The 12,235-nt window shown below is 35.7% G+C and overlaps 1 protein-coding gene across 1 annotated transcript in view; it reads left to right on the plus strand.

The window, feature by feature from the left end:
• Window positions 1–12,235, plus strand: part of EDIL3 (EGF like repeats and discoidin domains 3) — a 224,372-nt gene that overhangs the window by 143,526 nt on the left and 68,611 nt on the right. Inside the window, exon 6 of the mRNA XM_031557441.1 lies at window positions 1,867–2,048. Within this exon, the coding sequence (XP_031413301.1) occupies window positions 1,867–2,048 (182 nt within the window). The remainder of the gene's footprint in view (window positions 1–1,866; window positions 2,049–12,235) is intronic.

Below are 12,235 nucleotides of genomic sequence, written 5' to 3' on the forward strand. Positions count from 1 at the left end.
AAAAAAAAAAAAATGCTAGACATTTATCTTGTTTGCCGAATCTGGGACATCTATGGGAGACTTGAGGGTCTTAAAACCAAGTAAGTGTTCTGCGTTTGAAAATTATCTGCCAAGGCCAGTTACTCTTTTCCTCCAACCTGTTCAGAACTGTCTCATATATGCTGAGATCCTTTCCTCATGCATGCCATTTTCCCATTAGATCACTGAATAATGCTAGCAGAGCATGCATGTTCCCTCACCTTTGTGCACCTCGTCAGAAAGAAGCAAAACAGAGCTGTATGTTCCACGTCCATGTTAGAATACCTGCCATGCCTCTATGCTGCCTGTTTAAGCTCCTCTTACAGATCTCTTTAATGTTTCCTTAGATGTATAGTTTAAAATCTTTATCAGTCTATTAGGAGGGTTGGATTCAGGACGGTCCTGTATATACCTGCATGTGTTTCAGATATGTATGAGTGTGCTTTCTTTTAAAAAGAAAGTGTGCTGTACTTTTTCTTTTAAAAAAGTGCTTTCTTTTAAAAAGAAAGTGTGCTGTACTTTTTCTTTTAAAAAAGTATTTTAATAAGTAAATATCAGAAACTTCTGAAAATAAGCCATTTACATTTGAAAGTACAAAGATTTCCTTCTGGCTTGAAAACACGAATGGCAGCTTATGAGCCAAAGGAATTTTATGAGTTGATGAAAAGATTTCAAAAACAGAGCTACCACTTAAATAGGTCTTTCAATTTTTAAGTAACAGCTGATAACAATGAAAAATGACAGCTTCACAACAGACATTGTTTTGTTTTAATGCATTCTGTAGTGTGCTTGCCTGCGCTGGTGACAAGGAATTTGTTTTCTTCTGGCACTGCTGTGCATATGGCACAGCAGCAGGAGAGGGAGCTGCATTTTGTTGTATTGTGTGTGGCATTAACAGAGCCATTAGTCATTGCACCACCTTTGTTGTTGGGTGACACATGATGAAAAAAGGTAGAACTGGAGCTTAGGCTAGACAAGCTTAGTGGACTGTTAAAAATGTGGCTGGAATCATAGCACAGTATGGTGCAAGTCAGTCATTAATTTCAGTGGGGCAAAGAAAACAAAACAAGTTTCTCATTTAAAAACTAATGCATTTGGAACTCACCTGTGGAGATTTTACTTTCTTCCTTCAGAGCACCAAAAAACCACAAAGCTTCCTGTAAACAAAGCAGCAATTTAGTTTGCATTTGGCTTCAGAAAACAATATATGCAAAAAAAATCCTGTTTGTAAGCAATTATATATACAAGTGTTTGAATAGTGGTGTTATGGATGAATACTACTCATAAAATTGGAGCATTTGAACATTATAGTTAATTACATACTTTGTAGTTTGCTTATTAGATGTATAAAACCTTTAACTATTTTCATGGTAGCTGAACAATATCATATTTCTAGATTCATATTTCTAAAGATGGCTGCAGTGACACGTTGAAGTGCATTGGCTAAATGCTGACTTTCACTGCACAAGGAATATGAACTTTACTATAATTACAGAATTTTGAGTTTGCTTTTATCGGCTATTTCAGTATTTGAATCTAAGAATAATTTTCTTAATGTTGGTATCTGTAGAACTGAAACTCACAACTCTTCAGAGATAACAAACTTTTAAAAAATTGAAATCTTCTACTACTTCAGTAAGTTTGTAATGGGAATATTATATACAAAATATTTGTGCACATTTTTAGCCTTTACAAAAAGAAAATGCTGTTCAAGTACTCTAAGTCTCTTCTCAAACGGTATTTGACTTGTCATTCTGAATCTATTTGTATGCTATTTGTAATTACAGCCATTTGGGACTCAGAAGAGTAAATAATAATTTGAGTTGCATACATTTCTTATTTCCACAGGATGCTCTGGTCCACTAGGGATAGAAGGAGGAATTGTGTCAAACCAACAAATTACTGCATCATCCACTCATCGAGCTCTCTTTGGACTCCAGAAATGGTATCCGTACTATGCACGACTTAATAAGAAGGGTCTTGTGAACGCTTGGACTGCTGCAGAAAATGACAGATGGCCGTGGATTCAGGTAACAGATGGAGCTGAGGAGAAAAAAATCTCCTTGATTCAGTTGCCAGAGTCACTTAAGGAACTGATGAAGACAAGTGGTAATCTAACAGCTAGATTCTTTTTCACTGCCAGAAATGTAGCCTAGACTAAAAAGGACTATTTAGTTGCAAAAGAGGAATAATCTGAACTTTACAAATGCACAAATCTTTTTAATTTGAAAAGTGCGTGCATATGTTCCAATGTGACTCTAAGCCACAGAAGCAAATTTATACAGACTCTTTTCAAGGGAGCAGCTTTCCACATATGCTACATTTACTCTTTAGGTCATTAGTGGCATTTAGCAGTGATCTCTCTTGGTGGAGGTACTTTGACACAGTCCTTGGGCAAAATTCTAGACTGCTTTAATGCAATCTTGGCCGTACCAGAACCTTTGGGAATTGTTTGTGCTCTCTGTTGAGCTGTTCCATGCGCACAGGTTAAGCACTGTGTGCATCGTGCTGAAAGAAACAGGAACTGTTGTAATTAAGGTTGAAATAGCTGTTTGAACATATCCACGGGATTGAAAGTACATATATTTTTTCACTCCCGCTTAAGGATATTATGGCTAGAATGATTTCAATGATGGTGCTCCACTTTATAGACTGGACTTCTTTGCTCACAGTGGTTGATTTTGTTTAAAAGTCATGAAACAGTGCAATACAAAGTCCTATAGTTGTATTTTAATGAAGATAATGATTATGTAGTGAGGGTTGTTGATCTTTACTTTTATGGTGTTTTTATTGTATGAGAACTGGACTGAGCTTTACCATGTTCAGCTAGATCCTAACAAAAAAAAGTCACGATAGTATATATTTGAAGAGGGTGCTTTGCTCCCTCCCTCACACCTTGGGAATAGCAGAGGATGGTACTGAGCATCTTGTGCACTAGCACTGAGTTGAGCTGTCTGTTAGTCCCTTAGCTGTGCCAGACACACTACTGTTGAACCCACCCTTGTGTGAACTGCAGAATTTTTATTAGCATCTTCATGCTGACTGCTGCTTGAGGTTTTCCTGAGCAGTTCCCAGATGTTTTGGAAAAAAGCCTACAGGATTGCCTGTTCATTTTTCTTGTTTGGAGAACAGGCGCAAAGCACTGCTTGATGAAGTCCTCTGGAGCTACTGTTAGAATGCCGGGTTCTGTCAGTTCAGAAAAATGAAGCTTGTGTTGCAGTTTGTTATTCACTGCAGAGTGAAAACATAAAGGTCCTTCAGTATATCTTAAGTCAGTTTTCTTCTGACCAGAGAGGTTAGGAAGTTTGTGAAATTTATACATTAAAAAAGACCTGGAAAGAATAACATAAAAAGACTTAAGGAGAATTATGTGGGGTGGAAAGCTATTGTAATGTGAACAGATAATGAAAAACATCCATTTTACAGTAGCTTTTGGGCTGCTTTAGAGCATGTGCTTTATTAAATATTCTGGAGAAAGAAGTCAGAGTCAATTAGCATTGGCCCCCTGAAAATGTCTTTAGTAGAAGATGAACTGGATGCGAGCTGTCAGTGGTCAGTTACTTCCATATTTGTGCTCAACAAAGCCACAGCCCTTCATTGAGGAAACCCTCAGACAAATGTGAAAATTTCTATCCAGACTGTAGAATCATAGAATGGTTTGGATTGGAAGGGACATTTAAGATCATGTAGTTCCAATCCCCCTGCTATAAGCAGGGACACCTTCCACTACACCAGGCTGTTCAAAGCCCCAGCTAGCCTGGATATGTCTTCCCTTCAATCTTACCTAGAAGGAAAGTTGGACCAATTGAGAAAATACACAAATCTCAGCCCAAGGCATTATATTTAAAAACTGCAGATTTTTTGAGTTAACGTCTCAATCTAAGTAGCACCAGTGATCTTTGGGTTATTCTCTAATTTTGACAATCATAGTATGTAAAATCTACTTACTAAAATCTAATTAACTGTTATAATTGATAGTAAACAGTATCATTCCTTTTTTTCTCGTATTTCCTTAAAAGTAAACTTTTGTTTACAATTATTGAAGGATTTGCCAATATTTTTATCAGAGTTCAGAACAAAAAGAAAAATACTCTTTGCAAAGAAAAATAAGTTTATATCTTGAGAGAATCGTTCCTTTCTATTCAGATGACTTTGCTTCTTGAAGCACAGGGGGTCAACAAATCTTATTTTGGTACAGAGATGATACTTATAGAGGAAAAGTAGTTCTGGAGAAACCTGATTTTGATTTGAGAAGGATAGAATATCTCAGAAACTCACACTTAGGAACTGTGAAGTAGTCCTTTACACTAGAACCCTGTCTTATTCTTTAAGAATGCAATGCGCTATAAGAGACAGGTACTGTCTGTCACATGTAAGAGTGAAGAGTTTCTGTTGAGAGAAGAAAAACCCAGAAATTCCATATCTAATGTGTAGTCAGCATCTGTAACGGCCAGAGAGATGCTTCTCCAGCCAAAATACTCACATTTGTACCAGGTTTATGGATATTTCTCCTTTGGTCTTGTGGAGTAACTGCTCCTATCAACCAGCTTCCTCCTGAGTCCTAATATGTAGGGTCTGCATTTGGGACCCTCTCCACATTGATCTGAGAGATGGAGCATCAGGTCCTGAGTATGGCTCTTGAAAACAACATGAATGTATGACAGAGAGTGAGTGGAAACTTGTGAAACCAGAAATGCAATTTTAGGAAATGCAAATTAACATTTAGTGCAGTGAACCTGACACAGTAGCTTGTTACTCTACTACAATTTCTAATGCTAAATAAATTCTAAAGGAAGCAGTTGTATCCCACAGAGTATGATTATATATGGGCCTGTGCCTATTTTTACCTTGTTCCATCATTTCCATTTTTCTATCATTTAATTTCTTTGTTTATATGTAGCTTGACAAATGGAAGGCTTGAGTGCTTTACTTAAAACTTGCAAAGAGTGCAGGTTATTTTTCTCTAATCCTTCAGGTGTCTGACACTCATGAACTAATTAGTGTGCAGTTTTGTTTTCTGCATTCTCTAAATGAACTGAAAATTGAAATTGCCATTGTAAATTTACACACTCTACATGTAATTAATAATGGCATTACAATGCTTATAATTGGCTTGTGATTTAAAGGGTCAGTGACCATGCTTTTCAAAGAAAATTAAAGTCAGAGTAACTTGTATCTCCCTTTTAAAGTTCTGCTAATCTCTGTTTCCCTGCACAGGTTGACACCGATAAAATAACACTCGTGTATACAGTTCACTGCTTTATAAGTGGCATTAACATATAATATTTTAGAATACAACGAGAAAAAAATCTCATTGTCTTCCTGCATTTCTACAGTTTTATGTTTCCAGAATTGTTCAATTTCTCCAAATGGTCACTTTGCCTGTTCTGGTTAAACTGTTTTTGTCAGAACTCTTTTCTTAAGAGATTTTTCTTTACCCTTTTGTCTTTTTGCATTCATGTCTTTAAAATATGCTATTTCTTTTCATTCTGACTCTATCTCTACTCCTTCCTTCAACATAGTTCATATCTTTTCCTTCCACATTGTTCACATATGAATTTTCCTAAGGCAGTACCGATCAGAATACAGATGGCCATGGGCAGGACTATTGATCATATTCTTTCTCTAACACATGCAAAGTAATTTTAGATTTAGGGGAATGGACCAAATCCTAAATTTTCACTCTGACTCTCACAAACACATCTCTTCAGTTATCCTTCTTTCCCCTTCTTCTCTCATTTTGTCTGTTTTCATCATTCTTCTTCCCACTCATGTCTATACTGTGCTCTGCTATCCTCAAGTAAAATTGTAATATTTTAGTAAGAACAGCTAATCTCTGAAACAAGGCTGGAAACAAGATGTTCTAAATTTAGCTCCTCTCTAGTGATTTCTAACCTAACATTCATATCTATGCCTTACACTGATTCTTCTGTTCCATTTTCACTAACCAAAACTTGCATTTCTTAACTCATCTTTCCCCTGTTCACAGCCAATTTCCATTTTCTTTCTACATAATAATATTCTTTTTTGAGTCCCTGCAGTTATTATTCATGTAATATGCAAAGACTTCAGCCTTAACGGACATGCAGAAAATATATAAAATGGAGTGTCATAAAGAACACTGTAAGAGAGGTAGAAAAATTTGGTATAACTAGCAATATAAGGAACAGTGTACAGTACCAAAATTATTAAATTGTGCAGTTAAGGTGTATGAATAACTCTGGAGAAAAAGTGCATCTGAAGAACCATGCCCACAGATGAGAAGGGGAAGTGGGTGAATATTATCCCATAATATAAGAACCTTGTTTCTTCAGACATCTGCAGTAGTTATGATCTTTCTGTCCTGTTAAAAAAAAAAAATATATATATATATATAAGTGCAATAGATCACAGATCAACCTATTTAAAGCTTAATTGGCCCAAGAATAGTAGGCCCTACACCACCTGTATCCGGGAACCTGGAGTGGGGAAGGAGCTCACAGCAGAACTCCAGCGGTTTTACCACTGTATTGCAGATCATGCTGAGATTTGTTGGATGCTAAGTCATAGGGAACATTAAGAACATCCTCAGAAGTGTGTGCCAGAATTAGAACAAAGTAAGATGGTGCATGAAGGCATGCAAGAGATGGGTGAAAAGAATAGGGTGAAAGGTACCAGATTTCAGATCAGATAGTAAAAATCTGAGTGTGCAGTGAAGTTTTAACTAAGGGAAAGATGGGGTAAATTTAATTTCCTGGTGCTAGCTGAGGCTGCTCAATTAGGCAAGGAGTGGAAAAGATCAGTACCTGCTGGTGACCGTGTAATTGCTGCTGTTCCATGGTGACTGAGCTGTCACATCTGAGAACAAGAGTTCCTGAAATTGTGCTTCTCTCTGGAATGTGATTGAGAAGATATCTGTGAGGAGCAAGCCTGATAACAGCAGCAGTTGTGGCATATATGAGAGGCTATCACCATTTTTTTTCTTTTAAATGTTCTGGAGTTTTTGGACATGGAAATTATTTTTATTTGGTCAGTATTAATTCACAGGTGCAGAGAGCAGATTTGAGCATATGCTATACTCAGAGAATACTAAGAAAATAAACTAAGTACTGTGTTTGAGGGTCTGAACTGGAGATTGTTGTATATAACATGTTAAATTGAAGAATAAAAAAGTATTTAGTTATCAATCACTAAAATAGCAGGAACTGTTTCTCCCAATTTGTTTACGTTGTTACAAGTTGCCTTTCAAATAAAAAGATCAAAATATTTTGCTTTATTGCTATGAGAAGGAAGAGGATTTAGTTTAGGGTTGGAATTAAATGCATTTTCATCTTAGTATTAACTCCTTTCTATGTCTATTTTGAACTGTTTTTCTTTCTTAGATCTATTTTTAAATATCAAATATATTTTGAAAATCGAAAACCTAGAAGTCTTATTTAGAATATATGGAAACAAAGTGCTATAGCATTCTCTAATTTGTTCTCTAACTAGCTTTTCTGAAACTACATCCTGCATCTTAGATACAACTCCATGTTTTGAGATATTACAGATTAATTGAAAAGCTGTCCAACTTCTCATTGGCAATTTGCATATATTAGTATTCTGATCTAAAACAAATACGTTGTTTTATTTAGTTTTAAGTATTACTTTTTAAATATTGTGGTTTTTTAAATACCACTTTTAATTTTATTTTTTTCTTTTTACTAACTTTCGCAGTTGAAAAAGAATCTTTTGTTGTTACACTTCTTGGAACTGTAAGCGATAGTCTTCCCACTGAGATTCTCAATTAGAAAGTGATATCTGCACCAGCAGGTTCTCTCTAAAGCTTTCTCAGGTTCCTATAATAATTTAGAATTTTAAGATCAGATAAGTCTAATTAGAGTCACAAAAATGTAGTTCTTGTATAGTATGTTTCCAGCAGAAATCAGAAGGATTAATTAAGTAGCAAGTCTAGTAGGCATCCTATGAAATACATGGAAATGTTCAGTTCCCTGGAGGGTGTACACAGAGCCTACGCACTGTATCGGAGATAGCATTGTTCATCCAGAGAACAAAACACCACAGTGTTGCCCATACACAGCATTCACCAAATTGCCTTTGTGGACTAATATACTATTAATGTATTTGAAAACTTTGTATTTAGAATTTGCAGGGATTCTATTCATTAGGATACTTGTTTCATAGGATTTAAATTTTCTATACCAGAAGCACTTTATTTAGTCATTACTGATGCTTTTATAGTGATTTACTTCTTCTTTTTTTATTATTTATTCTGAATATATTGAAATATTGTTTCTGTTTGGAAGAATGCATTTTTTTTTTTGGTAATTTTGTAGTCTAATTTTTTTTTTTTTCCACATAGGTACTTAACGCAACCCCTATGGCCTCAGTCTGAACTCTGGTTCTCAGCCTCCCTTTTTGAGTGCTTACAGTCTGTAACACTGGCATAATTAATTGTGTTTACTCATAACTGTTCTAACATGCAAACAATATAATACAAGCTGTTTAAGTTCCATCATTCTCACCCTCAACCAGGAAAGAGTAAAATATAAACTTTTTTTTCTTCTTCCCCAAAAAAGTGAGGAAAAAAATAGCAGCTTCCACATCAAGAACTTCCAAAGCGCAAGTATATACCAGATGATAACTATTTGCTAATAAAATGATAAAACCTAAAATACACAGAGGTCTTTCAGAACATTCATTCAAACATCTGTTAGTAAGAGCTCTAAGCAAACGACCATCTGTCAAACCATTCATTTTGTCAAAGTTCATTTCCTCATTCATGAGTACTGTTGTATCAGCTTCCAAAAATACCTATCATCATAGATTAAATATTTAATATTATTTAATATAGCTCTCATCTTAGTATAATGTGGTCAAGTGAACCTTATGAAATATGATCTGAGAGCCATCATGTAAGGTGATTTGAACCATACAGGAAGACTTAATCTGATAAGTTAAATGTTCAAAAATGTATTAAAGGTTTTCATTTTTTGTCAACAATCCAAAATCTTACGTAGTTTCAAATGAGGATTTCTTTGGGGAGTATTAAAAAGTGACAATAAGTACCTGAAAGTCCTTGGCAGGAGAGAACAGAAACTAATAACAAAGGTACTTCTGAGTTGTCTCAAAACAGCCCTACAAGGACTCTGGAACTACAGAAATTGGAAAAGTTCTTCAGATGGTGAAAGTTCTCCAGAAGTTAATTGACTTCAGTGAACTCAAAACCAAGATCTGCAAACTGTAGATCTTCATCAATGTCTAAATCTTTAGCTTACAGAAAAAAAAATACATTGTTTATCTACTCAGACAAGAAAACAGAAGGACTAGACGCCTGTTTCCTAATGTAATCATCCAGATACTCCCTTGTGTTCCATATCTCGTTATCTATTTGATATTATCTTAAATCTTTTAGTTTCATTCTTCATACACACAAACACCCACACACATACATATTCAAACAACTTTTGATTGAGGTTTCAAATACACAGAAACAGTCAGTTCAGTGTTAGCATTCCCATGGCAACAAAACTTGATGCTGTTATAAACATTATCCATAGCATGCTCTGTCAGCTTGTGCATCAGCTTTCCTTAATAATTCTTTGTAATGGAGCTGAATGGCTGAAATAACAGTACTCTTAAACACATCGTTTTATGTACCTTTAACAAGATATATTTTGAACTATTGATTTGTCACAGTCATCGTGGTAATCAAAACAGCAAAAGGTGATAGACTTAAATGAGCAAATGTGTGTCTGCCTGGTTTCTTGCTCCAACAGCAAGTGGCATGCGGGGATACCTTCACACCTATATGGAGGCCAATGAACTGCAATGGAGTGATGTGTGGCATCACAGTTCCCCAGTGGGAACAACACCATATAAATCAGTTAGATGACGCTATGCTGGTATGAGATAGTCAAACAGGTCATATTTTGGGTCATAAATATTCACTTTCAAGATAGCAAACTAAATAATTGTTGCTTACTGCTGGTCTTCTGCTAGGTCTTACTTGCAGAAAGACTGTTTTAAATTACTTCACTAGAGCTAATGATTGGGATACAGAGATATTACCGCATGGCACAGAGACGTGCATTGAAATTTACCTGTGTGCTGAATTCATATGATAAGTGACAGAACTGCTCAGCAGAAATGGAGGCTCTGACACAGGCTCAGCTTTCAGGAACCTGCAGACCCTGGCTGTACCTCAGACTTCTCTGTGATTTTAGAGATATTGGAGAAAACTGACAGTCTTATGCAGTGAGTGTAGGAGTTGCCAGCACCACAGTATTAAAGCAGGAATCAGGGTATAAAGTAAACTCAGAGTCCTTGACCTCTGCTGGAAATGATGATGTGTGCTTGTCAACTGACTTCACTGGAACTGTGAATTGAAAAGTAAGAGTGAGTTTTACTCTCACATTTTGTAACCTTATTCCATGAGTGGTTAAGATAAAGAGACATTGTTCAAGTCCGAAGTTCTCAATGATATTTTTTTCAATTTTGAGGAGGGTTTCTGTTGGCCTATTGCAAAGCAATAGCAATGTTTTGCATTTTAATTAAAGCTATTGCCTATCAGCTTCTGTAGAAGGAAAATTTGTTTTAAGGAAAAATGCAGAGCTAATTAAAATGATAAGAAAGTTTCTTTGCTTTTTCCTGAACATCAGGACACTCAAGGGTAACTATACTTAAATATTAACTTTTTTGTCTATTGATTGTTAATTTGAAGGGATAATGGAAAGAATGGGTTTATTTATTGTGATTTAACTAATATTCAGCCAATTTCACAGGACTCAGGAGGGATTAATCATTCAAGCCTATTTTTCATTTTCTGTAATAGCATCTGTCACCTGTGTGCTTATTAGTCTACCTCTTCATTCCACTTGCATCCATCTAGATCCTTGGCCTCTCTCCCTACTCAACCAGTCTCATAGCAACCAACAGATTATTTTGAAAGTTGATAATATGTAGGAAGTATTGCTTTTATGCACTTCTATTTTCCTATGTGTATTTCTCCCACAAATTGTGTCATGAAGTGAGCACATTCTAACAGTTGTTCTAATTATTATCAGTCAGAAAGTCCTAATTACAACTGAAATTTCACCATTCCTTGGGTCTTCTATAAACTTACAGTGAAAAAGACTTTAGACTAACGTGACAAGCTATTAGCAGATACATGGGAAAAACATAAAGATGTTATGGTCAGCATAATAGGCAGCATAAAACCATCTGTGGTTGCCAGGCCCACTGGAAAATGGGGATTCAAGAAGGTATTTCACGATTAGAATTCTTTAAACCAAGAAGGAAAAGATGTGCAAAATGTATTTTGTGATGTATGTTTAACGTATTTTGTGTTAGAAAAACTGAAATATTGCATCATGAGTCATTAGGAATTAAAAGCACAGATTACAGACTGAGGTAGTATAGCATGTTTCTTATGGACTCATTACAAAAAAAAATCCAGACCAAATTTAGATCCTTAGCATCTCCCAAAACTGACATAGTCAAGATTATGTAGGAAAGGTGGTTTTTCCTTTGCATAGCCCTGACAACTGTGGCCTATGAAATCAATCTTCAGTGAATCTCTTCATCTTCCTTTACAGTTGTAATAATTTCTATAGATTCACTGCATTAAAAAAAAAAAAAGGCATGGTAGTGAATTATGGTTAAGAAGTGCTCTCTACAAAGATTGTTATTCGTTTGCTATCAATGCTATCCTTTACCGACTGTATTCTGGTGAAGGAACTAAGTAGCTTCAGTTTTCTTGTGTTAAAATTAGCTGGGAATGTGTAAAACTCCTAGTAGTTATCCCACAGGGCCAGGGAAGTCTGATTTCCTGCATGTTCTCAGTTATTTCAGTTTTTACTTCAGCTTCCATCCCTCAATCGGTGGGTTTTACTTCGGGCTTAGCTTTAACATTCAGAACTAATGAAGGGATTTTCTTCATCTGTTTGTCATTTTGTAGCACTTCTGAGTGTCAGCTCATTTCCTTCTGAATCACAGTATCCTTGGCTGAGAAGATATATAGGACCTAGGCAAAGCATGCCAAAGTCCGAATAAGAATTCTTCCCAGTTGTCCTTGTTGGGATAAGAGTAGGTCATATTTATTATCAAAGTTTTTACTGGAGTTTTCATGTAGCATTAAAAGAAAAGTGCATTTGTTTCTGCAGTCAGGATACATCCCAACATCTACGAGCTACTGATCAGAACTATTTTACATGCAGAAATACATCCAGATTTTTTT

Source organism: Meleagris gallopavo, chromosome Z, assembly GCF_000146605.3.
Source record: "Meleagris gallopavo isolate NT-WF06-2002-E0010 breed Aviagen turkey brand Nicholas breeding stock chromosome Z, Turkey_5.1, whole genome shotgun sequence".
NCBI lineage: Eukaryota > Metazoa > Chordata > Aves > Galliformes > Phasianidae > Meleagris > Meleagris gallopavo.